At 47.3% G+C, this 26,245-nt stretch overlaps 6 protein-coding genes across 9 annotated transcripts; 5 read left to right on the forward strand and 1 right to left on the reverse strand.

The window, feature by feature from the left end:
• Window positions 1-3,085: 3,085 nt before the first annotated feature.
• On the forward strand, window positions 3,086-6,052 carry ONS95_008771 (uncharacterized protein). 2 transcript variants are annotated; one of them, XM_058502320.1, is made up of 6 exons: window positions 3,111-3,271; window positions 3,340-3,454; window positions 3,527-3,619; window positions 3,775-4,108; window positions 4,184-4,451; window positions 4,510-6,052. In XM_058502320.1, exons 3-6 carry the CDS (start codon window positions 3,605-3,607, stop codon window positions 5,096-5,098), a joined length of 1,206 nt encoding a protein of 401 aa, XP_058361248.1. In that variant the 5' UTR covers window positions 3,111-3,271; window positions 3,340-3,454; window positions 3,527-3,604; the 3' UTR covers window positions 5,099-6,052. The 2 variants fall into 2 exon arrangements, with proteins under 2 accessions (XP_058361249.1, XP_058361248.1); XM_058502321.1 differs by having other exon boundaries at window positions 3,086-4,108; window positions 4,510-5,094; window positions 5,202-5,834.
• Window positions 6,053-7,239: 1,187 nt separating this feature from the next.
• Window positions 7,240-10,981, reverse strand: PPP2R5D (Serine/threonine-protein phosphatase 2A 56 kDa regulatory subunit delta isoform). Of its 2 annotated transcripts, XM_058502323.1 has the most exons (6): window positions 10,470-10,981; window positions 9,906-10,389; window positions 9,451-9,819; window positions 8,443-9,399; window positions 8,099-8,397; window positions 7,240-8,052 (listed from the first exon to the last, which is right to left on the reverse strand). In XM_058502323.1, the coding sequence occupies exons 2-6, from the start codon at window positions 9,927-9,929 to the stop codon at window positions 7,689-7,691; spliced, it is 2,013 nt and encodes a 670-aa protein (XP_058361251.1). In that variant the 5' UTR covers window positions 9,930-10,389; window positions 10,470-10,981; the 3' UTR covers window positions 7,240-7,688. The 2 variants fall into 2 exon arrangements, with proteins under 2 accessions (XP_058361251.1, XP_058361250.1); XM_058502322.1 differs by lacking the exon at window positions 10,470-10,981 and having other exon boundaries at window positions 9,451-9,928.
• Window positions 10,982-11,030: 49 nt separating this feature from the next.
• On the forward strand, window positions 11,031-13,979 carry TFC1 (tau 95 subunit of transcription factor TFIIIC). Its single transcript, XM_058502324.1, has 3 exons — window positions 11,031-11,407; window positions 11,498-11,831; window positions 11,878-13,979. Exon 3 carries the CDS (start codon window positions 12,081-12,083, stop codon window positions 13,746-13,748), a length of 1,668 nt encoding a protein of 555 aa, XP_058361252.1. The 5' UTR covers window positions 11,031-11,407; window positions 11,498-11,831; window positions 11,878-12,080; the 3' UTR covers window positions 13,749-13,979.
• A 1,896-nt stretch (window positions 13,980-15,875) lies between these two features.
• On the forward strand, window positions 15,876-17,376 carry ONS95_008774 (uncharacterized protein; the record flags this gene model as incomplete). The annotated part of the gene is made up of 2 exons (XM_058502325.1): window positions 15,876-16,995; window positions 17,042-17,376. The coding sequence occupies 2 exons, from the start codon at window positions 15,876-15,878 to the stop codon at window positions 17,374-17,376; spliced, it is 1,455 nt and encodes a 484-aa protein (XP_058361253.1).
• Window positions 17,377-18,117: 741 nt separating this feature from the next.
• On the forward strand, window positions 18,118-20,948 carry ONS95_008775 (uncharacterized protein; the record flags this gene model as incomplete). Its single annotated transcript, XM_058502326.1, has 12 exons — window positions 18,118-18,356; window positions 18,443-18,540; window positions 18,617-18,690; window positions 18,746-18,808; window positions 18,866-18,917; window positions 18,966-19,033; window positions 19,084-19,240; window positions 19,297-19,343; window positions 19,392-19,796; window positions 19,847-19,876; window positions 19,932-20,096; window positions 20,154-20,948. The coding sequence occupies 12 exons, from the start codon at window positions 18,118-18,120 to the stop codon at window positions 20,946-20,948; spliced, it is 2,193 nt and encodes a 730-aa protein (XP_058361254.1).
• A 599-nt stretch (window positions 20,949-21,547) lies between these two features.
• On the forward strand, window positions 21,548-25,899 carry ONS95_008776 (uncharacterized protein). 2 transcript variants are annotated; one of them, XM_058502328.1, is made up of 3 exons: window positions 21,548-23,850; window positions 23,902-24,242; window positions 24,294-25,899. In XM_058502328.1, the coding sequence occupies exons 1-3, from the start codon at window positions 23,445-23,447 to the stop codon at window positions 25,548-25,550; spliced, it is 2,004 nt and encodes a 667-aa protein (XP_058361256.1). In that variant the 5' UTR covers window positions 21,548-23,444; the 3' UTR covers window positions 25,551-25,899. The 2 variants fall into 2 exon arrangements, with proteins under 2 accessions (XP_058361256.1, XP_058361255.1); XM_058502327.1 differs by having other exon boundaries at window positions 23,828-24,242; window positions 24,294-25,739.
• The last annotated feature ends 346 nt before the right edge of the window (window positions 25,900-26,245 follow it).

A 26,245-nucleotide genomic window follows, 5' to 3' on the forward strand; every position in this document is an offset into this window, starting at 1 on the left:
TGGGACATCTTCAAATTAGCTCGCGTATTCGCACTACAACTCTCCCTCCCTCGAGACGCCATTATCGGTAAGCTTCCGATTCCCCTAACATCGAAGAAACCCTCAAAGCGTTCTAGCGTATTAACCTTTAACCCGACCTCAACAGAACGGTTCTACGGAGACACATCGCATTGTTCTTCTACTATCACAAACGAAATCTGAGCTATTATTCTGGTGTTTTCTTGCGCGAAATAAATGGGGCATGTGACGCTATGTCTTTTTGGTCATTCAATCGACGCTCGGTATATGACAGAAAGGGACGACCCAAAAATAATTGCGCTTTGACATGCGTACGTGCGCCTGTCTTTCACTGAAACACCTCCTGTGAGTGGCTGCCAACAACGAAATAACATGTTGGAAGGAACAAAGCAACCGAGGAAATGGTACGACATGGTGGAAAGTACCAACAATCAAACTTACTGGTGCTCGCCTCCAACATTGCTGACATGCACAGGGCAACACCGTTATCTTAATGCTATCTAGCAACTTGATTTGTGCGGTTCTACGGCCCGTAGAGAATACAACATACCATTTTTCTTCAGACAAAATGCCATTTGCCGGAAAACTTGACGACTATCCCTAATAGTCGGTTCCCCTTTGTGAGGCTGCGAGCTCTCGCTTACAGTCAGTAAAAGCAAGTGTCACGCGAAAGTAAGTGTCACGCTAAGAATTATTAACTTTATTAAAAATTTACTATAAACACTACTAAAATCAGATATTAAAATCAATTCTACTATAACTAATTTCTTAAAATAACTAAACTTAAACAAAATCTATATTATTCGTAATTAAGTTAATTAAGCCTATATCTGACTTAATATTAAAACTCTCTACGTGTATCTGTCGTATAAGGCTGGACTTTAAGTATTTAATACTTATTCCTTCTTCTTTATATGTATTTCCTATCTTAAATTCTATATCCTCTCTTATAGTATCTCTATTATACTTAGCTTTAAGTTGTAAGATAATATATAAGTATTTAAAGTAGCCCTTAAGCGTCTTACTCGCGGCTTTAAGTAGAGTAAGATTCTTATTAGGCTCTTGATATAAAATCAAATCCTCTACTACTAGAAACGTACTATCTGCCTTATATTTCTCTAGTCTTTTCTTTCGTTCCTTGTTCTTTTTCTTAGCCTGAACTTTAGTAATATAAAAAGCTTCAGTTGATTAGTTAATAGCTTACTAAAGTGCTTTATAAGCTTTTTGTAAAGCTTCCCCTCGCTTTATCTTATTTTATATATATATCCTCTCCCTTAAATCGCCTGTAAATACAGAGGAACCTCCCTTATAGATACTCTAGCGTAATATCTTTTTCCAGAGGTTTTCTGCTTTAATTTTCTCTTAAAGTGTTATATACTTAATAGTTGTAAAGTAAGCTTTGTAAAGGCTTATAGCTATATTAACTATAGTCTTTTAAAAGAGCTTTTTTAAGTTATTAGAAAATTAAGTAAGGTCTCTCCTAATAAACGATTAGACAGCGGATATAGTATTCTATAGCTCGTCTAGGCGTAAAAGAGGCAATTTAAGAAGGTTTATATCTTAATCTTTATTCTTTATATCTTAAATTGATTATTTTCGCTTTTTATATAACTATATCTTTTATAACCTAGCTTTTAATAAGTGTAGCTATATTCTAAAGGTCTTAAAAGCGTTCTTAATTGTATACTCTTTTATTACTATCTTTTTAATTTAAGTAAGATCTCAGAAAAAAGAAGTAATAGAATATTCAAAGTTAAGACTATATAAGGCCGATTAAATATATAGGTTATAAAAATACTTCTAAAGACAGAAGATACTAATATTAAGAGGTTAAAGAATATACATAAGATATAAAAGAAACTAAAAGACTTTAATATAATTCTCTACTAACCTAAGAACGAATAGATCGAATCGATAATACTTATAGCTATCATAAAGTAAGAGCTTCTATGACTTATCTAGTCTAGCGTGTAAGTACTAAATTAAATAATTAGCGTAGTCTATTATAATACAATTGTTAATATAACTAGTATTAAAACAATTAATACGTTCGTCTCTATTTAAGTTCTCGTAAATCTAATTGTCTATAATCTTCTTTCTTAGGGTAATAATATATAAAGGAAGCGTTTTCCGGCTATCTACTCACACTATCTCTATAATCGTAATAGATTTGCGGTTTTCAAGACTAGTAGTATAAAGCTCTTTTATTTCAATAGAGATAATAACTCTTTCCCTAAAAGGATAGCTAACTCTTACACTAGATTCGTCTATATTTAAGAGCTTTTTACCTGTATCGATATTATATTGTTTTATAGTTATTTCTAGCTCTTAAAACTAATCCTTCACGTCTTTTTCAGTGTAAGAATCGACTTGTGCGTATGTAATTAGCTTAGTATAGATTATGTAGAAGTAGGGATTATTCTTTAACTAAAGGGTGAACTATTATTTTAAAGGAGCTAGTAAGGGAGGATTCATTTACTTTCCTAAAGTTAGCAATTAATATAGTACTAAGATATGAGATATTATAGCTTATAGGTATATAATTACACTTAAAACTATCGTATACGTCACGTCTAAGCCTGCCTCTTATTGTTCGTAATAGTATTATTAAATAACTTCTTCTTGTTATAGTAAGAGGACCTTGTTATTTCTACTATATTTATTAAGTCCACCTTATTAATTCCTTTACTTAGGCTTCTTTGTATAGTATAGAGATTACTATAGTGACTCTTCCTTAATAAAATATATACATATAGACACGCTAGGCTTCTCCTCTAGATGTTTAAGTACCTATTAACGCGCCTAATTAAAAGCTCGATCATAGTTAGCCTTTATTACATAGATTTTGTAAAAATTACTCTCTAGGTACTTTATTAAATACAAATTTCACGAATTTAATATAATTAATTGTAAAGAGTTATAGTCGCGATAGGGAAAAGAGGTGTTTAAGTGAGGATTCCTATATAAAATCTAGCTTCAGCTATCTTTAGCGTGATACTTACTTTCACGTGACACTTGCTTTCACCGACTGTAAGCGAGAGCTCGCAGCCTCACAAAAGGGAACCGACTATTACGTTTTCCATGGCTGATGAACATTCCATTGGCGCATGGAGATAGGGGAATCACGTGTATAGAAACGAGCGTTGTTGTTTTCCATCGAACAGGCACCACCAAGATCAGTCCCTTTTTCTTCAGACTGAATAAGTTCTGAAAAGCATCATTGAAAGCTCTACTTCATCAATTTGATGATATTGTATGTGTTGGTTTTTGTTGTACGACCAATTTTCAGGTCCATTCGTCTTGGACTGACCTCCCCCAAAGATGGAAGTCATTGCCCATGAGAAACAATGGGCTATCGAACCACTGCCAGAAAAGGCGACACTTGTTCCGTGTACAGATTCCCATACCAACTACAATAGTCACCGCAAGGACACTGGCAAGCTTGCTCCCGCCCCGTCATTAGTTGTTGAAGAGCAGCCTATCAATAACTCTAACGATTTGGGTCAAGATCAAGATTATCTCCACGGAGTACGACTGCTCCTCCTGACTGTTACTTTGATGTTAGGGCAGTTCGTACTAGGGATTGATGCTACTATCATCAGTGAATGAGGGTACGACATGGTATCACCCTTACGTCCTTAGCTAACGCGCTCATCAACAGCTAGTGCTCTTCCAACTATCACAGCAGAGTTCGACAGCCCATACGATGTCGGCTGGTACGGGAGTGCATATCTGTTGACAACCATTGCCTTGCAGCCGACATTCGGGAAGGTCTACATGTACTTCAACATCAAGATCACCTTTATCATCTCCGTCCTAATCTTCGAACTCGGCTCCGTCGTCTGTGCCGTAGCAAAAAGTTCCGAAGCTTTCATTGTTGGCAGAGCGCTCGCTGGAGTTGGTCAAGCTTCAATGCTGGCTGGTGGAATGATAGTTATTGGCTATCGCATTCCGCTCAAGAGGCGAGCGCTGTATTTTGCGGTGCTTACGAGCATGAATGGGGTTGCGTCTGTTATGGGGCCGCCCATAGGTGGTGTCTTCACAGATACTCCCAAACTCACTTGGAGGTTTTGTTTTTGGATCAACTTGCGTAAGCTGAGCCTGAGATGCCCCCCCCTCCCCCCCTTTGTGTTTGGGGGGAAAAACCCAAGCTAACACTTCGTAGCCCTAGGAGCTCTGTCTGTGATTACGGGTCTTTTATGCTTTGAATCTCCTCCTGGACTACCACTCCAGATGCCTCTTAAAAAGAAGTTAGCAAAATTGGATATAGGAGGTGCTGTTCTGATGATAGGCGGTATGACTTCTTTATTTTTGGCTCTCCAGAAAGGAGGCGCCATCTACCCCTGGTCTGACAGCAGAGTATGGGGATGTTTGCTGGGCTTTGTTTTGATCATCGGAGTATTCATCGCTTTGGAAGTCTGGCTGGGCGATGAGTAAGTTCCTTGAAAATTTTCCTCCTCTGAGATACATGTTCACTGACAACCCCTGAAGTGCATCAATCCCGCCGCATGTGATTTCTCAGCGAACCATTTTCTCCAGCGGCATTTTCGCTGGCTTGGTTTCGATTGGTCTCAACACCCACACTTACTTCCTTCCGTTTTATTTTCAGGGTGCCAAAGGCTTAAGTGCTGAAGCTTCTGGGCTCCGGCTGGTACCTTACCTAGGCTCGATCATGGTATCCTCTCTTGGGGTTGGCCTGATTCTTATGCTGGTTGGTTTCCCGGTTCCTCTGATGTGGCTTGGAGTGATACTGTTTTCCATCGGGTCCGGTCTATTGACCACGTTACGGGTTGATAGCCCTGCCAGTCATTGGATTGGTTTTCAACTATTGACAGGATTCGGTTTTGGTTCGACGGTCAATCTAGCTGCAGTCGTGATCCAAGCCGCTCTACCAGCTGAAGATCTGCCCATCGGCAACTCACTGTTCCTGTTCCATAATTTTCTGGGCGGAGCCTTGGGGGTGAGTATTGCTCAGGTTATATATTCGAATGTTTTGAAGAAGACACTGAGAACATTGCTCCCGGAGCTTGAAGTTTCTACTGTGATATCAGCTGGTGCTACAAATATCCGGTCCGTGTAAGTCAAAACTTTTGCCCCCTTTGTCCTTCGGGAATGTACATAGCCTGCCAGAGCTCTTCAAAAGATGAGAGGTTACCATACGCTCTAGTGCTAATATTACCAAGTGTGTCGACGGATATGGTACCACTTGTGAGAGAAGCATACTGTAATGCTGTGTCCAAAACTTTCTTGCTCCCAGTTGCGGGAGCTTGTCTTGCATTCCTCTTCACACTCGGAATCAAATGGAAGAATATCACGAAATAGGGCTTTCAGTGTCATACTGCAGACGCAGAAACCAATTAATGAGCGGGTGATGTCCAGTCATGCCCAGATTGTTGACATGGACGAAGTCCTAGATTAGTACGAAAACTTGGGAGTCTTCTCTGAGGCAGTAGCGTCATGATAGTCGTAGCTATTCTTTAGATCGGGGATGGATGCCCGTTTGATCAGAACCATCTCAAGATCTAGAAGTCCCGCAGTCGTGTTTCCGATGTCCAGAACTCTATCACTAGTTTCCAGATCAGCTTAAATACTGGAGCCAGGAGTCGATGCCATGGTAGCCTTCGAAATATCTCTTCCTGCATCATTCTGTCCACTTTATCGTTACAATCTTTTTCTCACGCTCTATCCAATGCGGTGTTGGGCTTCAGCTTTCAATCTTGCCAACAATTGGTGACGGGATGCACAGTCCAACAATCTGGAACCGGACCCTTCCGAATCTCTATCAAAGCGCAGATTCCATATCGATTTTGTTGCATGTCGCGAAATCCCAGCAAACGAAACGGTGGCGTTTTTTAGACCTATACAGGGCTTCAGATGTCCGAGGTTTCCAACAATTGGCGAGACACCGTCCCAAAAACACGGAACTCAAATCCTTGCATGTGAAATGCAGAACGGACAAGACATTGGGTATCTAATTGCTTAGTGTTGAGACTTTGAGGGACACTCACAGTGGGAGGTGAGAATGGGAAGCAAGTAATGCATTCAATTCAATTAATTTTGCTTGTTCGTTACGCATGATTACATGAGAGAGGACAAGCTGTGTTGACAAAGGTCATGTTCTACTGAGACTCACCGGCCTAGCCGAGCGGCTTTACCGAAACCTTCCTCTCCACTCAATACTCTGACGCGCGGAGAGGAATTTCACCGTCTTAGGGTAATTTATCATCGCTAGCAAAAATATCCGTTGTCTAGTCACCGGGTTGATTTGATCAGAACAGCTGGGAAGGAGGAATGGGAAGGGAATGAGAGAGGAAATCATAAGTGGATACGTATACACCTCGCTCAATCCCTCGTGTTGATAATGGGGACACATGGAGAGGAAAAGTGTGATGGGGTTGGTAAGTAGGCGAGATAGGTAGGGAGATCTTTAGAAATTGGAGATTGGAAAGTGGAATTGTCAACTCATGGAGGGCAGCTTAAAGGGTTCCTGCCCGCCTTTTTTCAAACCGAGCTTCTGGATGGGATAATCAAGGAAGCGACGTACGAAGGTAGATACAATCACAAAGTACGTAAATTTGCCAAGACCTAACTCAAATCTAAAACGAGTTGAGGTTTACATGAAATAGCTATCATATATACGTTTATAGAAATATCTCAACGGGACACAAAGACGTAAGGCAAATTACACATGATAAGAAGAGAGGGAAAATGAAGAAGAAACTTCATCGAGCGAAAAAAATCTCTCTGTCTGCATGTATACTGTACGTTCACCATTATCAATCCCGCGCATAATCCTCCGCCTTTCATTATCAACGTTCACAAATATGTAGCTCCTCAGCAGCTCTCTCATCGAATCCCGCCCGTTGTATCCCATTGCATGCGCAACGCAGAGTCTCACACGAGACCAGATCAGATGAGTCCAGACCAAACCACACTTTTATTTATCTCACTCGCTCGCTGGCACCCTCCCTCCCTTGATTCCTTCAAAAACATCTCGCTTCTTCCCTCCATTCCATTTCATTGCATCTCATATCATTGCCATCCATAAACGCCGTCCACCCTATCGAAAATAAGAAAAAAGTGGGAGAGAAGACCACAGGTACCAATACCCGTCACCACCCCACCCCACTCAATCACCACCAACCGATCTAACTATGTATCAAGAAAGATGACTCGCCTGATCGTCCGTCATCTCGCCCTGACCAAGCCCAACATCCAGGCTCACAACAGCCCCCGTCGAACCACCACTTCCCGAACGACTGCGACTTCTGCTTTCGTTTCCGCTTCGGCTCTGTTGACTCGTATTGCTCGTCGTTTTCGTGATTGTACTTTTCTAGAAGTGTCACAACACCATGCGTCAATGAAACCGGTCTGAACTGGTTTAAAAAGGGGTTTCATGCATTGCAGGCAGGCAGGTAGGTAAGTGAGGCATGACAGATGGACAAGTAAGCAAGCAGGTGGGTGGGTGCGCAAGCTGGGATTGGCAGACAAAAGGTGAAGTAGATTGATTGAGGTGATGCTGTGTAGGTAGGTAGGTATTGAAGAGCAAAGTGGGAAAAGTAGGAGGCAGGTAGGTATGCGTGAGCCAACACTCTATCCGTGACAAAACTTCACACACAGTTGGGCACCCTCCAAAACAAGTAGAAGGGAGCGGCATAGTACAGGGACAATCATCGCTGGCTTCTGGAGGAGCCTACCGAGTTCTGTCGATCATGAGCTGGTCTTCGTTCCCTCCGCTCTCCATCCTGCAACTTCAATGAATCCAATCTCTTCTGGTTGTCCTCGGTGATTGGATCCAGCTCATCTGGCTTTCCCTTTCTGGATGATATGCTTACGGCCGACGGTCGAGTTGTACCGTTAGTTTTCCCGCGCTTCGCTTGCTCGCTCAAAGCTTTCCATTTGTTTTCTCTGGCTTGTTCGCGAGCTTCGGCGTTGTTTTGATGTTCGGTGTAATCGTGGGAGCAGTCATCGAATAATTGGGGGTTGATCTCCATGAACAGCTTCATGGCATTGTAAACCATACCATGGATGGTCCTTCGAAAAGTTAGAAAGATAGGCAAACGGATAATGATCCACTTACCTGTTCCAGTGACCCTTTGAGTTCTCGTAGAGTGGCGCAAACATAATCGGGAGGATGATCTCCACGTTATCACTAACCAAATTGCAGAAGTATTCGTTGTTCCAGAAGTACAGCGCCCGCTCGGCGACTTGGAAGTGGGGACTGGCAACGGATTTCGCGAGCTGGTGGAAAAGAGGTTCTTGGACCTTGGCGAATTCGGCTGGATCCATGACCTCAAAAATATCTTCAACCTCATTAAGAAACATCACTTCTTTCGTGCTGTTGACCTTCGGCCAGTATCTGAGAAGTCCAAGCACCACCTACTCCTGTTAGCTTAATCAACAACATCTTTGAGGTAGACATACCTCTTCTGTCAAGGCTGCATCCTTCTCCAGGAACTGGACGATGCAGTATGCCAGTTGTGGGTGATACATGCTAAGACTCTTGACCTTGTGAAGTGGGAGTAACACTCTGGTCAAGAACAGTTTGTGCTCTTCCTTGAGGGGTAGGGCGAATCCATTGATGATAGATCCGAGGATTTCCAGCAGCTCAGCAATACCGTTGAATCTCTCCGTCTCGTAAACGAACTGGAAAAATACATTATTGATCGATCTTCGTATATACGAGCGTAGATTGAGGAATTTCCCATATATTCTATGGAGTGTGGTCTTCAAGAAGTCTCGTTCGCGGGGATCCTCAGAATCAAACAGTTCGAGCAGTTGTAGCACAAAGCTGTGGTCAATGTATGCCTTGGCAATGTTTGTATTGAAATCCTGACTCTCGATGAATCTCAGGAAGAACTCGTAGACGACCTGAATATGGGGCCATGCGACCTCAAGCACCGGCTCGTCTTCCTCTGGGTCGAATGCTTCTCCTTGTGGGTTCATTGGTGGTGGAATTGGTCGGAAAAGATTCTTGCTGAACATATCCACCACTCTTGGGTACATTGCTTCTGTAATGACCTGTCTATTGTTCGCAACATAGTCCAATAATTCGTGCAATGCCAATCTCTTGATCTCTTTTGACTTCATATCTCCGCTGGCATCATTGAAATCGAAAATGACGTTGCATTGGTCTATTTTCTGCATGAAAAGATCCTGTCGGCGATTTGGAGGTACCTCATGGAAGCCAGGCAGCTTCTCGAGCTCTCTTTGCGGGGAAATGTCAAATCTGGAGGAGTGCTGTCTCTTTGGTGTCCTGATTCCTTCAGGTACGTCCTTCGGAGTTGCCTGCAATCGATCGAACATCAACGACTTCTGGCCGGCTTTCGGTGGGGCTAGATCGTGCGGCATCGTCTCTGCAGCACCTGGAGGAGGTATGTGCTGCGAAGCTAGGTCAGCATCTGCTTCAACATTTATTTCCTGCAAACTTACTGGAGCACTCGGGCTGATAATCACACTTGGTGGAAGACCATGTCGACTCGGAGTTCCCGGCCCACCAGCACTTGGTGAACCACCCCCCATAGCATTAAAGCGATCTGGTGCAGCATGGCCAGGATTCAGAGAATTGGCTGGCTGAGGAGCAAGGCTTGCAGCATTTGTAGCACCGCCGTCGTTTGGAGGAAGTGGTTTGTTTCTTGGGTCATTGAGGGCGGTCGTTGACGAGGATGGTGTTGCTACCGGAGACTGCGCTGCTTCTCTTGAGGAACCTGCTTGTGATGGGGACGATGTTCCGTCTTTCGACTCCTTGTTCTTGGATTTGGAAGATTTATTTGGGTCTTTTGCGCGCGAGAGCTGCTCATGCTGAATGGGTTAGCATTTGTCCACAAATGGCAATATCAGCGCGTCGCAGAGTAAGCTGTTTCTGACTGGGTCGCAGGGAGACTCACAACCCTCTGCCTGAAGCCCTTCATATTGATTGCAGGTCAAGTTCGATCTCTTCGGCCTTTCTCTACTTTCCGCACTAGCAATAGTCGAGTGCCTTGATGTTCGCAGACCAGATTCAGTCCACAATATTTCGTGGCGGGGAAATTGACAAGGCTCTGCGCGATTATAGGAGATCAGGTTGTTCTGAATAATGATAGTGTAGCAAGGAAGGGTTCTCTTTTCGATGGTGGTAGTATGTCACGGTGAATTCGAAGGGTTCCAGCGAGGTGCTTGATACCACGGAGGCTGATGGAGCTTTCGATCGTGTGGGGACTTGTCTGCCGAATCCTTGAGCTCAAGAACGGGGCTCTCTGCAGGACGAATAGCTGCCGCAGGTAATGAGGCGTCTGTCTTCCTTCCTGTACATGCGTAAGTCGTAGCTGCTGGACTACTTGTAGTCGGTGTAGGATCGATTGAAGCTGGTTAAGTTGTTTCGCGCTTGGTGATCTGCATGACAGAGGTCTGGTCAGCGCATTGCCCAAAATACTGCCAACGCCGCCGCGAATGCCTTGATGATTCGCACGTACCAGACAATCACCAAAGACCTTGCATAGACCCCAGCGCCGAATGCTGCAAGCTGTGAATCTGCAACGGTAATGTTTCTGGCTATGGGCGGTGAATAAGTTAGGCTCTTCCCGCTCCTGGCCTGACTTGACTGACGTTGAGGCGATGGAGACCGAGACCGTGACCTCAAGAACGAACGCGTCCGGCGCACCACGAGTTAATGGGATTGACGAGGAAGAAGATAAGAGGATCGGGGGATTCTCGAGCGGTCAATGGGATCGGAAAGGTAGGTAGGTATGGCTGACTTGGCTCTGAGCAAGAACTCAACTCTGCGCTGCACTGCACGGGCGACCTGGAGCTGGATTGTCTGTCTGGCTGGCTGCTGGCTGCTTGCTGCTGGCGTCGGTTGTTCCCCTCCACGGGATGGGATGGGATGGATGCGATTGCCGCCTAAGCCCAGGTGGGTTGGTTAGGTTAGAGATGATTGGCGCCTGAAACTTGGGGCATTCACGGCTCCTGGTGAGGCATAATTTGGCACCTCCCCTACCTCCTAGAGTAAGGTAATTTACCTATGTAACGGTCGACGGTAATTGGTCACCGATGAATTGGTTTTGGGACAACCCTGACAGAACTCGATGTTCTCGATATCTTCCCAGAACTACATCAAAAACAATTCGCATCAATCTGCAGTCCATTCTCGCACTATTTTCTGATTAGGAATGCATCTTTCGAGACCGATGGGCTTATACAAGTGCAAAGGAGCAATCTTGTAAACGATCCGACCTTTGCAAATGAAGTCAAAATGCCCAAGCTGAACAGAGGCCCAGCACGACAAAAGCAGACCCAAGCACCAGTCTATCACATCCCCACAAGAGAGATAACAGCAGTTGAGCACCCTTTGATCGTGCAGAATCTGGACAATGGCCTCAAAACGTTTGGAACAAATAAGCCTTACGAAAGAGTGAGTACATTTATCACTTCGTCCTAGATCTCTCACCAGTATCCTAGTCTCGTGACCCGAAGCTTCCAGAGCAATAGCTGACAGGCTCAGATCATGAACTCCATTGACCCAGAAGAATGTGTGCCGCTCTATCTAAGACACAACGATCCTATGTGTGTCCCTATATTGTCACATAACGCTCCTACCAATAACGTCCTCCTCAAAATCACTGTCCCCAAGCGCACTGGTCGTAAGCGGAAGCGAGGTTCACAGGATCCTTACGAGTTTAGCAGTCCTCCGGTCTCCGCTGCAGGTCAAGAGCATGCCGTCAGCTCAGTCTCAAGAATGGATGAACCTTCTCAAATCTTGAGGAAGATGAAGGACAATGTGAACAGTTACCAGGTTGAGGCTGTTGGCGAGATCAGACAGAGTCATCGATATAGAGGTAGGCACTTGATTATGATAATCTGGGCACCGTTAAATAAATACAGGCATGTCCGATTTCCATCAGTCCACGAGCAATACCGAGTTCATCCCCAAATTCAAGGATACAGTGCTCACTGGTCGAAGTAAGTCCCAGAGGATTCATCGTCTGCCATCCTATTAACTTTCCACAGTCGAGGATATACGGAGATTCAAGCTGGACGAAAGAAGAGGTTGGAAACCAAACGAGGATATTGTTCCCCCACCAATCATGTCCAGTCATGCTCTACCATTCAACTGGGGCTGGCATCAAGCTGTTCATCTCACCCAAGAGCAAGACGAGAAAGGAAACCGCATCCTGATCAACCACTCTAAGCCAGAAAAGGGCGGTGTCATATACCTCAGTCACGACGTCGAAGAAATCCCCACGGAACCCGACAGAGAAGAGCCAACCGACGAGTCCATCCAAGAACTCATCGCCACCCTGAAAGAGGCTATGAAAGAACGCCCCATCTGGACCCGAAGATCTCTTCTCAACCGCGTAGGCAACGTTCCGGGCATCTATCAATTCAAGCAGGCCATCCCTTTCGTCGGCTACCAATTCAAAGGCGGGCCCTGGCGCGACGCCCTCATCGAATTCGGCGTCGACCCCCGAACCGACCCCCGCTACCGCCAATACCAAACATTCTTCTTCCAATTCAACGACGAGTCCGAGAAGCTCGAAGGCGAGCCCTGGCGCGACAACAGGCAGAACTTCAACCTCTCAAAGGAACACGGCATCACGCACACCAACGACAACACGCACGTATTCGATGGCAAGAAACTCACACTCGACGGCAAGATCTGGCAAGTCTGTGATATCACCGTCCCACTCCTCGTGAACCTCATGGAAGACGCCCCATATCGCGAAAAATGTGAGATCCTGACTGATGGCTGGTATTGCAACGGCACGATCGCCAAGTTCAAAGGCATCATGAAAACCAAACTCGTCGCTGTAAAAGCCCGTCGCGAAGTAGCAGACTCGGAGTTTGAACCCGCTCTCGCCATCCCAGATATCGTGCCCGACAAACTCAGCAAGCTCATCCCGGTCCCTCTGCCGGATCTCGGTCTATCTCAAAATGCCCTCGATGATATGACGAAAGACGGGGTATTGAGTAAGAGTGAAGCGACAACAATTCAAAGATGGTTTAGGAATAAGAAGAGTTACAAAGCGAGGCAAGAACGCATTCGTGGTGTGGCTGGGAACGATCCCGATCGACCGGCTGCAACTCCGAAAAGCCAAGTTCCGAAGAGGAAGTACGTCAGGAAAACGAAGCCTAACCCTGGAGACGGCATTGCAGCTGTTACGGACGGCAAATCTGCGAATACACCCTCAGGTATTGTGGACACAAATGCACCACACACACTTTTGAGTCCTACTCCTGAGGTTACAATACCTGCCCCCATATCCGCATTAATCGATCCTCATCTTCCCTTGGAACCCTCCCCTCTTGCCCTGTCCACCACCCCAGGGGAATCCTCAACCGCTACTCCTGCTCAAAACCCACCCATCCCCAATCCTCCATCTATATCCACATCCATATCCGGCAATGGCAACGGAAACAGAACAGGCGGGAGCACAACCGATGAGCAGCCTATGGCCGACGCACTCGAGCACTTCGATTCAACCAGCACGCCTCACACTCCCATCAATCCTCAGACATCCGCTTTTACTGGAAACGAAGCATCCTCCTCCCATGACGAAGAAGAAGACGACGATGAGGATGATATGGATGACATAGACAGTGAAGATGAGAGGAACGCACTTGCTAGCGAGTTAGACGATGACGATGATCGAGAGGAGTACTTTAGTGATGCGGTGGAGGATCAATTTCCGGGTAGGAAGGGTGGAGAGAGGAGTGGGAATGAGGATGAGGATGGTGATGATGGGGAGAATTGAGCTTAGGGGTTAGACGGGGACTGTTTGATACACAGAATGAGTAATAGGTCAGATCGTCGAGCCATCGTGCCGCGCTGCATAGCAATCAGAGGGGAGAAGGTAGGATATATAAGAGAACGAGCGAAAGATCAAGCGATACAAAGCTATCTGACCCTCCCCTCCTACCCTAGCAGCAATTCAATGATGTGGGCCGAGCTCTGGGAATCGGGGCATGGCATTTGTGTCACATAAAGAAAGTGTTCGCGTAACTTCAATCGATTTATGATATCCAGTGGAAAATATAAAGCTGGCATTGGCTGCAGCTTCTCCTGTAACCCGTTACCTCTGTCCACCTTACTTGACCTCGAACAGGACCCTAAAGAGAAATAATGGACATCCAATCACGCCCACCCTAGATGCTAATCTCCGTTACTTCCCTCCAAACTTCACTGGACTCTAATACTGTGATTATTCGCCCAGGTACATCAATCCCGCAACCGCAATTTCCGGGCCCCCATTGATTATGTGTATGGACTTCTTGGTCCATACGAGGAGCTCCAAATCTGGAAGGATCTGTACTGTACTGAACATCGGGATTGTCTCGTGTATCTTGTCAAATACTGAAGCCTTGTTTGATGGCGACGGTGTTTATTTGGCGCAAACCGGCCTATCACAACGCTTTCGCGTTCGGTGATATCTTTGCAGACAGAAGACTCCTCGAGGAGAGTATGTCTTCCAGTTCGGTGTATGGAGTGAAAGCAGCCCGGTCCACTGTCTCCAACGTTGAGGGCTGACCCGATGTGTACCGTGTACATGTTTGAAGACTGGACGTGAGCCGGAGACCGAGACGAATACGAGAAGCCAGCGATGACGCTTGAGTCAACAATGCTCTGAATTTCGTTGATTCGGGGGCACTTTATGGCCGATACCCCGGCGGCAACGTGCTGAAAGGTGTTTGATATGTACGATCTGGTCGCGAAACGGAGAGCACAGAAACCCGCGAGACAGATCTCGATGGCTCCTCCACCCCATCCAAAGTACGAGAGGCACGGGATCCTGTCCCCGTCCTCGAATCATCCTCCCCATCCGGAGCCAACGTCGTCGCCGTAGACGACGGTCTCGGCTGGTGACTCGGAAGAGGTTCATCTCTCCTATGTGTATCATGCAGGGGATAACTCGGTGGTTTCTTTTGAAAACTTTCTTTCGCCCAGAGACGTAACAGATTCGACGATATGGTCGCTGCTCGCCCGGATTGGTCTGGATGGCGGTGGGATCGCCACAGGCAGAACCCACAACTAAGACCTACGGATAGGACGACGAAGACAGCGAGGCCGACGCCGAGGCCAATCTTGCCTGCGTAGGTGAGATTTCTCTTCTGCGTATGTGGCTCAGCGTTACCTTGTGCAAAAACAACAGATGCGCAAAGGAACAAAATGTAGAACGATGATTTAGAGTCGAACATGATTGAATACAGCTGTAATTAAACTCAAAGATGATGATAAAAGTCACGAAAGAAGCTCCACATGCGACGAGTTCTTAGGATAATTGCTTAGACCTGCAAAGAGTGTAGACAAAGGCGTGATTCAGGTGTGAGGTGGAACGAGGGCACGCAAGCAGATAATAAAGCTCACGATCCGACAGAGGCACAGCTTCAGAGAAAGAGACTGCAACTTCAAGGCTTTTAACAGCCATTTCCATCGGACAAGACTGCAAAGCTGACTGGTTGAGCGCAGACTGCCTTCCACATGTGGACTTACCCGAGCCAGAAGAGTGCTCTGCCGTGCCAAGTATAAGTACTTATAGTACAACTTGCCTGGACCGAATGATCAGGTTCAGCTGGAGAGTTGAGATAAGAAATGTGCGTGCTTTCTAGAAAAAAGAAGCTAGAGGTTGCTCCTGGCATGCTTCATGCCGAGGCTGGCAATACACGCCACCCCGAGCCTGGGGCTGGGAAGTGAGAGAAGAGAGGAAATGAAATGAGAAGCACTCATAAGGTATTCAGTTTCCTTACGTCCTTGCACCTCCACCTCACCAAGCTCAGATGTCTTTCTGCCAGCCCTCACCGCCCAAGGAACTTCAGGTTGCCCCTCCAAGTCCTCACGCCACACCCCACGAATCGCCGGACCGTAGCCATTGAACAATAACAGCATGGCTAAATCCAAGAGCAAACGAAAGCAGGAGAGCCTGCCGGCCCATGTGTCAGCCAAAAAGATCAAGATAACGACTACAATTACTCCACCACCTGACAAGGGCCTCCTCGAATCCAAAACCATCCAAAGCGTGGGCTTGACTGAGGAAGATCTCGAACTGGCAATCGATACCCTTACGACATTGGCAGAAAATCCGAGTGTGATCAAGTCGAAAGCATGCAGGGATTTGCGTACTGCTGTCTACGATTTCCGCCAGGCTTGCACAACCGGCTTCAATGCTGCGATTGATACGAATCTCACAGCTCGAATCAGTGGCGCATTGGCTGATGGAGGATACACAGAGGCCCGGATCCTGCTGGCAGAGATGAGGATAAGAGGTCAGACACCCAAGTTGGGCGCTTTGTGTCGTTGGGTTCGAGATCTGGATGTTGTTAGTGGGCTCGCTGAACAATTAGCTGGAGGGGAGAGGTCAAAGAAGGAAGCTGAGCTGCTGGTGGTCTTGGATGCCATACTCCGACTCACCGGGCCGACGGACTATACGTCAGATGGGCAAATTATTACCGGCCCAGTTATTCCAAGAGAAGCGTGGGATTTGAGGGAAAGTAGAGACAGGAGGCAGGTCTACGACAGAGTCCTGAATAGAAGCATTCTCGAAACTATTCCTACAAACCTCAAAGATCAGTTCCGCATAATCGAAACAATACCAGGTCTTCAAAGGAAACCTGCGAACCTCCACCCAGCAATCCTCCATACATCCAAAGACGATGCGATACTCCTCTCCTCCAACCCACCCAAATCAACACATCACAAGCATCCAATCGTCCCAAATCTACACCTTCTCAAGGACATATTGTCACCAAATGAATGTGAACAAATCATTGCTGCGGCAGAGATGATAGGATTCACACCTGATGCTCCAATCAGAGCAGAAGGAGAGGAGAGCAGTGTTTTGGCGCATAACTTCTACTGGATCGTGGACAATGCGTTTTGTGGTAAGCTTTGGGCTAGAGTGTCCCCGTTTGTGCCAGTGGATGTCGGAGGCAAGAGAGTACGAGGATTAAATAGAAGATTCCGGGTATATAGATACGTCCCTGGTGCGGAGTACAGAGCTCACATTGGTATGTTTGGTCCTCACCGTTCAATTCCATTCACTAACACGTCCAGATGGTGCATGGCCTCCCTCTGGAATTGATCCTACGACCGATGCATACATCTACGACTCTTCTCCACCAGAAAAGAAGCAGTCCTCGCTTTTTACGTTTCTCATATATCTGAGCGACGATTTCGAGGCTGGAGAGACAACTTTTTTCCTGCCAAGTACAAGAGAAGGAAGTATGAATGCATATCCCGTCAAGCCAATTCAAGGTAGCATTGCACTGTTTCCACATGGCGAAACGGAAGGAAGTTTATTACATGAAGGCACAGGCGTTCGAAAAGGAACGAAACCATCAGCGAAGTATGTCATACGTACAGATGTCCTGTACGATATTGATACATAGAAATGCAATAAGTCCAAGCAAACTGTAAGTGCTTCCGCGTCAGATCATATATAAAGGTAGGCCATTCGAATTGCGCATGTTTCATCATACAAGCCGATTTCCATGAATCATCATACTTTCCTTCAACTTTTCAACGGCTGGATGTTCGGCCCGTCCTCGTCCTAAGGTTTTCTATCACTTTAGCATAAACCCATGAAACCCTGTAAGATCGTCCCAGCAGCACACAACACAACCCCAATGGAACCCTCGCCCATTTAACACCAAACATTCGCGGGGTATTCAGGTACGCATGCATCCACAACAAGACTCATTTCATCCACCTTGATCGCTCCGTCTCGTGGACACTGACTTTCTTGCTACCTGTCTTCATCACCTTCCGTCAGCCGAATCCGGATGACGAACTGTCGACCTGGTGATCAGTCACTGCTGTCAATCGAGGCCACTTTCAAGTCTGATTGGATTGATACGTCATTTTTGCTTTTGCAGTAAGGGGTCAAGTCCCTGGGCACATTTTCAAGACGAAGATGCAGGGTTTAACACTATTCCATGGTCCTCACGCGATACGTCTTCCGGCACATCGTACAACGATCCAGATTAACGACGAGCACTACCGGAGCGGTTTATCCGTATCTTCAATTTCGCCTCCTTCAAGGTACATGTTTTAAATGTAGCTAGGTTCCCCTCTTCTATCTCGCATTTCCCTATTCTTTCAACATTCCGACATTCTGAATCTCTCGTAAAATGAAGCTCCTCTTACTCTCCATACTCGCCCTGGCGACTTCTGTCCACGCCGCACCAGGCGATGGCGACTGGGCAGCAGCCTACGCCAAAGCCAAAGCAGCGCTGCCCAAACTTTCAACCGCCAACAAAGTAGGTATGGTGACAGGAAAAGGCTGGCAGAAAGGTCCCTGTGTCGGGAACGTAGCTGGTGTCTCAGCCATTGGATTCCCGGACTTATGTTTACAAGATGGGCCGCTGGGGTATGTGATCTTAATTTCGCACTTTGGTTGGAGAGTAACGGTTGAGAAAGAATAATGAAGAAGACTGATTGATGGGTGAGCTGAAGTGTACGGTACGCGCAGCAAGTTACTGCTTTTCCGGCTGGTATCACGACAGGCTCGACTTGGGATACGTCTCTCTTTTACGCGTTTGGGAATGCTCTTGGTATGCTTGGCATAACTCCTCCATCACACACCAAGCATGCAGTACGTTTGTGGCAAGTGTTGACTCGGGCCTGTAGGAGCGGAAGCGAAAGCGCTAGGAATTCACGTTCAACTTGGGCCAGTTGCAGGACCCTTGGGGAAGATTCCTACTGTAAGATGTGGAACCCAGCCAGAATCGTTTGAATTTCAGTGCTGAAGAGGCATAGGGAGGACGAAACTGGGAAGGGTTCTCCAATGATCCGTATCTGTCTGGTGTGGCGATGGCAAATGTACGTTCCTTGCCCAAGCCTACAGTATCTCCGGACCATGATCTGATTTCCGAATAGTCAATCAGCGGCATGCAAGCAGCTGGTGTTCAAGCTTGCGCAAAGCATTTTTGTCAGTCCTCTCTACCATTCTTGTAATCCTTGTCTGATGGCTTAACAGTGGGCAACGAGCAAGAGCGTCTCCGTGAAACACAAAGTGCTAATATCGATGACCGAACAAACCATGAGGTCTCTCAGGTCGACTTCACGCTTCGTTATACATCGCTAATATCATACAGCTCTATCTCTGGCCTTTTGCAGAAGCCGTCAGAGCCAACGTTTCTTCCATCATGTGCTCATACAACAAATTGAACACAACCTGGGCATGCGAAAGCAAAGCTTTGCTTACAGATTTGTTGAAAGATGAGCTTGATTTCCAAGGTTATGTTGTGAGTGGTAAGTCACCTCCAATTCCATGGACTGTACAACACAATCTTAATGACTCCTTCCAGATTGGAACGCCCAGCACACCACGGTCGGCAGCGCGCTTGCTGGAATGGTGAGACTCTCCATCTCTAAATATTAGATCATGGTCTCATAACCACAGGATATGTCCATGCCTGGAGATAACTTTGGCGACAATCGATTCCTCTGGGGTACTGCCCTCACCAACGCCCTCTCATCAAACCAAATCCCAATGTCCCGCGTCGACGACATGGTGACCCGCATTCTTGCCTCATGGTACCTCGTCGGTCAAGATACAAATTACCCAAAAGTCACGGGCTGGACGTCATGGAACGGCGGTAGAGGCGGACCGAATGTCCAAGGGGACCACAAAACTCTGGCGAGAAAAATTGCGCGAGATGGGATTGTGCTGTTGGAGAATACAAATGGTGCTTTGCCATTGAAGAAACCGGCTAGTTTGGCTGTCATTGGCTCGGATTCGATTGTTAACCCGCAGGGACCGAACGCGTGTGTCGATCGGGGATGTAATACCGGGACATTGGCGATGGTATGTTGGTAACTATTCGGATAACTGAGGGCCATCACTGACTTAAATAGGGATGGGGATCTGGCACGGCCGATTTTCCAGTAAGTGACACCAGCTAAGCGAGCCTTAAATCAACAACGTATTGACAACACCCAGTATCTCGTCGCACCACTCGATGCGATCAAAGCCCAAGCATCCAAGGATGGCACGAATGTAATATCCTCACCGAACGATACTCCATCGGCAGGTGCATCAGCAGCCAGTGCCGCAGCCACAGCTCTAGTGTTCATCAACTCCGACTCAGGAGAAGGCTACATCACGGTGCGTGGTTTAATCTCCTCCCCAAACCACACGCTAACAATCCATTCCACCTCTCAGGTCGAAAACAACGCTGGAGACCGTATCAACCTCGACCCTTGGCACAACGGCAATGCCCTCGTCGCCGCCGTCGCCGCCGCCAACACCAAAACCATCGTCATAATCCACTCCGTCGGGCCCCTTATCCTCGAACCCCTCCTCTCCTCCCCCAACGTGGTCGCAATAGTATGGGCCAATATCCCGGGCCAAGAATCCGGCAATGCTCTCGTAGACATCCTTTACGGCAGCACCTCCCCGTCCGGCAAACTCCCCTACACAATCGCGAAATCCGCGAACGACTACGGGACTGCGGTAATCAATGGCGATGATAGTTATCCCGAAGGTTTGTTTATCGATTATAAACGATTTGACAAGAACAATATCAGCCCAAGATACGAATTCGGGTTCGGTCTTAGCTATACCACATTCTCTTATTCTGCTCTCACAATCTCCCCATTGGCTACAACAACAGGCAGTACCACCCCTGCACCAGGCGGCCCAAAGGGTCTTTACGACGTTTTAGCAACAGTCACAGCGACCATCACGAACAACGGGACAGTCGCCGGCGCAGAAGTCGCGCAGCTGTATATCGGCTTACCAAGCTCTGCGCCATCGAGTCCAGTCAGGCAGTTGCGGGGTTTTAAAAAGGTGCTCTTGGATGTAGGAGCTAAAGCCACGGTGAGCTTCGAGTTGAGAAGGAAGGATCTGAGTATCTGGGATAGCGGAGCGAAGAAGTGGGTGTTGCCCACTGGGGCTTTTGGGGTTTGGGTTGGGGCTAGTTCGAGGGATTTGAGGCTGGTGGGAACTTTGGGTTGAGGGCGAGGCTGGACAGTTGGTTATGGTGAGTTGTGGGAAGGATTGGAGGGAATTGTGTGTATGTATGTAGGTATGTATGTAAGCGGGGCTGAGATGGAAATGTATATATGGGCAAAACATGGTCCCTGTTCTGTTTTAATTCACAATTTGCTTGATCTTTACTTTGTTGTCCCAGGTCGAGTGGGAGAGAGGCAAACAACCAAATCCCTTGGTCAAAGCTGATGTCCAAAGCAAGATATCTATCTAATAAACTATTTGCGTGTTTCCCGAAGCCAAGAGCGATGACTGAAGTAAAAGGTTTTCAAGTTACCGTCTGTGATGGAATGAATGGCGTCGCTTGGTGTATTCCAACTTTCAACACACCTTTGATACAGGTCTCTCATCAGCTTGAGAATGTACGTCAGAGGAATGAGATTTTTGCATTACCAATGTACATTTTACTACCTTAGAAACATCCGTGGTGATGGGAGGTCAGGAGGGTTCAGAATTCTCCTGAGAGGTTGAGGCTCACGTGAAATCCTCGTGACTTTCGGCTCGTTCGGCCGGCTTGACAACCTGCGCCTTTCGAACAACTCCGTCTTACTCACATATATATTATTATTTCGGTTCATGTCACTTTCTTCCTTCAATCTCCCAAATCTTTCGATCTGGGCTGATCACGACGCCGAATCTGAGCCGACCGAGAGCTGCAACCTTATGCTGGCTCGAGGTTGGAAGTTGGAGGTTCACTCCGTTCACTCCATCTCGCGACCGAAACAACATGTCACCTTCAAAGATACCGCCAGGATGATGGAGCTTTTTCAACAGCGTAGCAGAATGCCCTGCTCATAACATTTCTCGCCCAAACTCCAGCCATGTATACAGCCATGCATACAATTACTATATATCTACCTCGGTTCAGATTTCCTCCCTCTATCCAGAACTCGAAAGGAAAAATGCAGCACCATGCCATCTCTTGGTCCTCAGTCAATACACCCAAACCAGCATTGCCACCTGCCTCTTTTGGCCCACGAGGCTTTCAGCAGCCATGTAACATGTCCGGCGCTCGCCTGCGCTAGGATAGTTGTGTGGTGTCACTAGTATGGGAACTCTGAGGGGGACGCTCTCGGGGCCGGAAGCGTGGCGCTGAACTTGCCAGTCAAGCCCCTCGCTTGGGAGCCATCTCCGTCAATGGCTGGCGCTGTTTGAAGACAAGACCAGCAGAAATTGCGGACGCCCGAGACGCCTTCTTGTGAAAGACAAACACAAAGGAAAAAACTTTGACTTGCTCGAGATCAACCTCTACGGCTCGCATATCCACGGGCCGAGGTTTTCAGGACGTCCTCTGTCTGTCGGTGAAAGCCGTTCGTTCGCTTGGACATCTAAGGTTATCTCAGTTCATGCAAGACAAAATCCAGACGGATTACAGTCAGAGTAGTATACTATCGAGTATGGACCAGGTCTGTTTCCAAGGGGTTCAGGTCAAGCCTTTCGTGCCAGGGCTCGGCGATGAGAAAAGCTTTGCATGGCGAATCGTTTGGCTGGATGGTGGCCTTGGGGTAGCACTCTCTCCCCGCACTCTCGATGCATGGCACGGGGCACAGCTCGCGCTGGATGGATCCTTGGCCATACTCGTGCAAGGACCAGACATCTAACGTCTCCGATCAGTTCAAACGCCAAATCTACGATAACCCCATCGCATACAGCTTTTTCCAGCGGGACATGATATGAATACCAAATCATCTCCAACGACTTACAAGTCACTACCTTATCGCATTCAATGGCCGCTCTGCCTTCTGGTGTTGCTAAATATCTCAACTCGTATTATACTAAAGTCGGCTGTTGATCGTGTGCCGTGAGTTTGTGGTGCCACCCCTCACCATGCACGAAACCAGCCCTAATCAGCGAATCAGCGCCTACTACGCTATCGAGAATGTAGATATCTAATCCGAAACTTGGAAAAGAACACCCCAAGCCGTTTTTCAGCCCTGCTGTCGAAGGATCATCCCTCCCTTCTATTGGATATGGATTAAAATTGAAGCTCGTTCATCTTGTGTGCCTTTGCCTTTCGTTGCCGGTCGATGGCTGGACGAAGGACACCCCTACCCGGGAAAGATGCACTGGCAAATCGGAGGTTCAAGATCCCATGTTCTTCGGTCCTTCTAGCTGTCGACAATCGAAAGCTGGTGGCCAACTTCCTAGATTGGATATGCATGGCATCGAGACTATCCACACGGGCTTGACTGTGGTCCTTTGTAACTTCTCTCTAGGACGATCAGAGTAGGGGCAACCCAACAGGATCCGTGCCAGTTGATCAACGGCTCAATCGACGACCAATACCAACGAGATCTCTCTAGTATGCTTTCGGCTCAGCTGCAGCAGGAAGGTGCTTTGCCACTCGAGATGTTACTGTTGGTGTGTACTAGGGCTCTTAGAACCCCTGTCCATAGGAGATCTGTATGTTGTGTCTCGGAAGCTGCAACATTGGACAAACCCCGCTGAAGCTTATATAGCTTCATGTCCTACCCATACGAGGACGTTCCACAGAGTCGTACATCCCACATTGTTCGCGTCTTCCATCATCGTCGTTCTCTTAAAGAAACTTTCAATATGCCCGGAAATATCGACGATGCCGCCATTGGCATTAAACACGACCCTTCGGTTGCAGTTGCTCCTGGTTTTAAGCATGAAGGGCCAGCATCCGACCACAAGGCTGTTCCTCCTCTTGTAGTGGAAGGCCAACCAACACGCTCACGCCACTTCAACGACTATGACGACTCTGACTTTGAACAAGGCGAGTATCCAACTGAAGAAGAATTGCATTCTCTTCGTCGCGTAGCCGATTCCATCCCGTGGAGAGTCTATACCCTCGCCTTCGTCGAGCTGGTCGAGCGTTTCTCATACTACGGCTCCACTGTCGTCTGTAAGTGCTGAAATTTTGGTCCCTTACAAGTACTCACTGACATTTCCCAAGTCACGAACTTCATCCAGCAGCCTCTTCCCAAAGGATCAAAAACTGGAGCTGGCTTCACAGATGGCCAATCTGGTGCGCTTAACAAAGGACAACAGGCATCCACAGGTATCGGAACATTCAATCAGTTCTGGGTATACCTCATGCCACTGTTTGGTGCCTATGTTGCAGATAAGTATCTAGGTCGCTACAAGACCATCTGCTATGCTCTTGGAATCGCCATTGTCGGTCATATCATCATGGTTGTCTCCGCCACGCCAACTGTCATTGTTCACGCAAACAGTTCCCTGGGCTGCTTCCTGATCGGTATCATCATCATGGGAGTTGGAACCGGCGCTTTCAAGGTTAGCTGACCCTTTGCAGTCTCGTGAAAGTTAATGCTAACATGACCACAGCCAAATATTTCTCCTCTAATCGCAGAACAACTTCATGTTACCAAACTTGTCGTTCGCGATAGACCGGATGGAGAGCGGGTCATCATCGATCCTACTGTCACACAGAGTCGTGTGTACCATTACTTCTACCTCTTCATCAATATTGGCGCCCTTGTCGGTCAAGTCGGCATGGTCTACGCTGAAAAATATGTTGGCTTCTGGCTCTCATACCTCCTCCCGACGTGTCTTCTTTGCGTATGCCCTCTGGTCGTCTGGTACTGCCGTGACAAGTACGTAATGGCACCACCTGAAGGATCTGTCCTCGGCAAAGCCGTCGGCCTTTTCCTACTCGCCAATAAAGGCCGCTGGTCCCTCAACCCCGTCAAGACCTATAAACGCCTCTACGACGGTACTTTTTGGGAATCCGTCAAACCGTCCAACATCGAGCCCTCCCGGCGCCCGGCTTGGATGACCTTCGACGACCAGTGGGTCGACGAAGTCGCCCGTGGTTTCGCCGCCTGCTCCGTCTTCTGCTGGGTTCCCCTCTACTGGCTCACCTATAATCAACTCAACAACAACCTCACCTCTCAGGCTGCAGTAATGAAACTCAACGGCCTGCCCAACGACGTGCTCTCCAACCTTGACCCCTTCGCGCTCATCATCCTCATCCCGCTCTGCGATCTCGTCTTTTGGCCTTTCCTCCGCAAAATGAAGATCCGCTTCACGCCCATCAAGAAGATCACCATGGGTTTCTATACCGGCGCCGCGGCTATGATTTGGGCGGCTGTGGTCCAGGCTTATATCTACAAGAAATCTATCTGCGGCACTGGCGCTGCTGGGCTCCTCCCAGCGGAACTCGGTGGAGACGGCGAAACTATGTGTCCACCAGTTGACATCAACGTCTGGGCGCAAACAGGAGCGTACGTTCTTATCGCCATCTCTGAGATCCTCGCGTCGATCACAACCCTCGAGTACGCATTCTCAAAAGCACCAAAGAATATGCGGTCTCTGGTCATGTCATTCAATCTCTTCATGTCTGCCATCTCAGCCGCTATTGGTGAAGCGTTTGTAACACTTTCTGCTGACCCGCTGCTTGTCTGGAATTATGGCACGATGGCTGTGCTGGCATTCATTGGTGGCACGTGTTTCTGGTTCCAGTACCGAGGTTTGGATAAGGAAGAGGATCATCTGAACATGCTGCCGACAGGCCATTTGTACAGGGAGAAGGATGAGGAGGCCGGGCCTGAGCAGCCAGTTGCGAGGGAGATCAAAGAGTAGGATATATCAGGATCTCATGGCGATTTCGAGTTGAAGATAGTGGAAGGTTCGTAGTGATAATGGTGTTTTGGTTGGTTGGGTGGCTGGTTAGGAGGAAGGGTTGGAGCGAAGATACCACTTTTCTTTGCGACATTCTATGTTTGTAATCTTATCTACCTACCAACACTGCTATAATTTTCATGCACCCGCACCCATACCCTGCTCCTTGTGCTCGCAACCTCATGCGGATCAGTATCGGAGTCTGAACCGCGTATCTACCTGGCAAATGGTTCTTTGTCCTTCCCCTTATCACTTGCCCATGATTGTCTTGTCACCAAAATGTGAATAGCATGCCATTCTAGCCCCATCCAAACACGTAAATTCAATCTGCTCGCTCATCATTATATTTTCCTCCATGTCCAAGCTGTAGCTACTGACCTAGAAGAATGAAGCTAAATTCACGCAAAGATGGGTCGTACCTGATTCTGGATTTAAGCGAGGTAATCAAAACAATCAATCAATCAGCCAATCATCATTCCTTGAAAAGTTGTAAATGTGATTATTAAAACACCCATAATTATTTGCCTTTGCAATAAACATGCTTTTCCCTCCACCTCACCGCCTTGTTTTATACTATAGAGAAGGTGGCTACCTAGGTGGCTGGACAAAGCTCCCGGTTCGAGCTCTAAAGGTGGCTAGGCATGCGCGTCAAAGTC

Source organism: Cadophora gregata (genome assembly GCF_030347475.1).
Source record: "Cadophora gregata isolate MNR1 chromosome Unknown scaffold_3, whole genome shotgun sequence".
Lineage (NCBI taxonomy): Eukaryota > Fungi > Ascomycota > Leotiomycetes > Helotiales > Ploettnerulaceae > Cadophora > Cadophora gregata.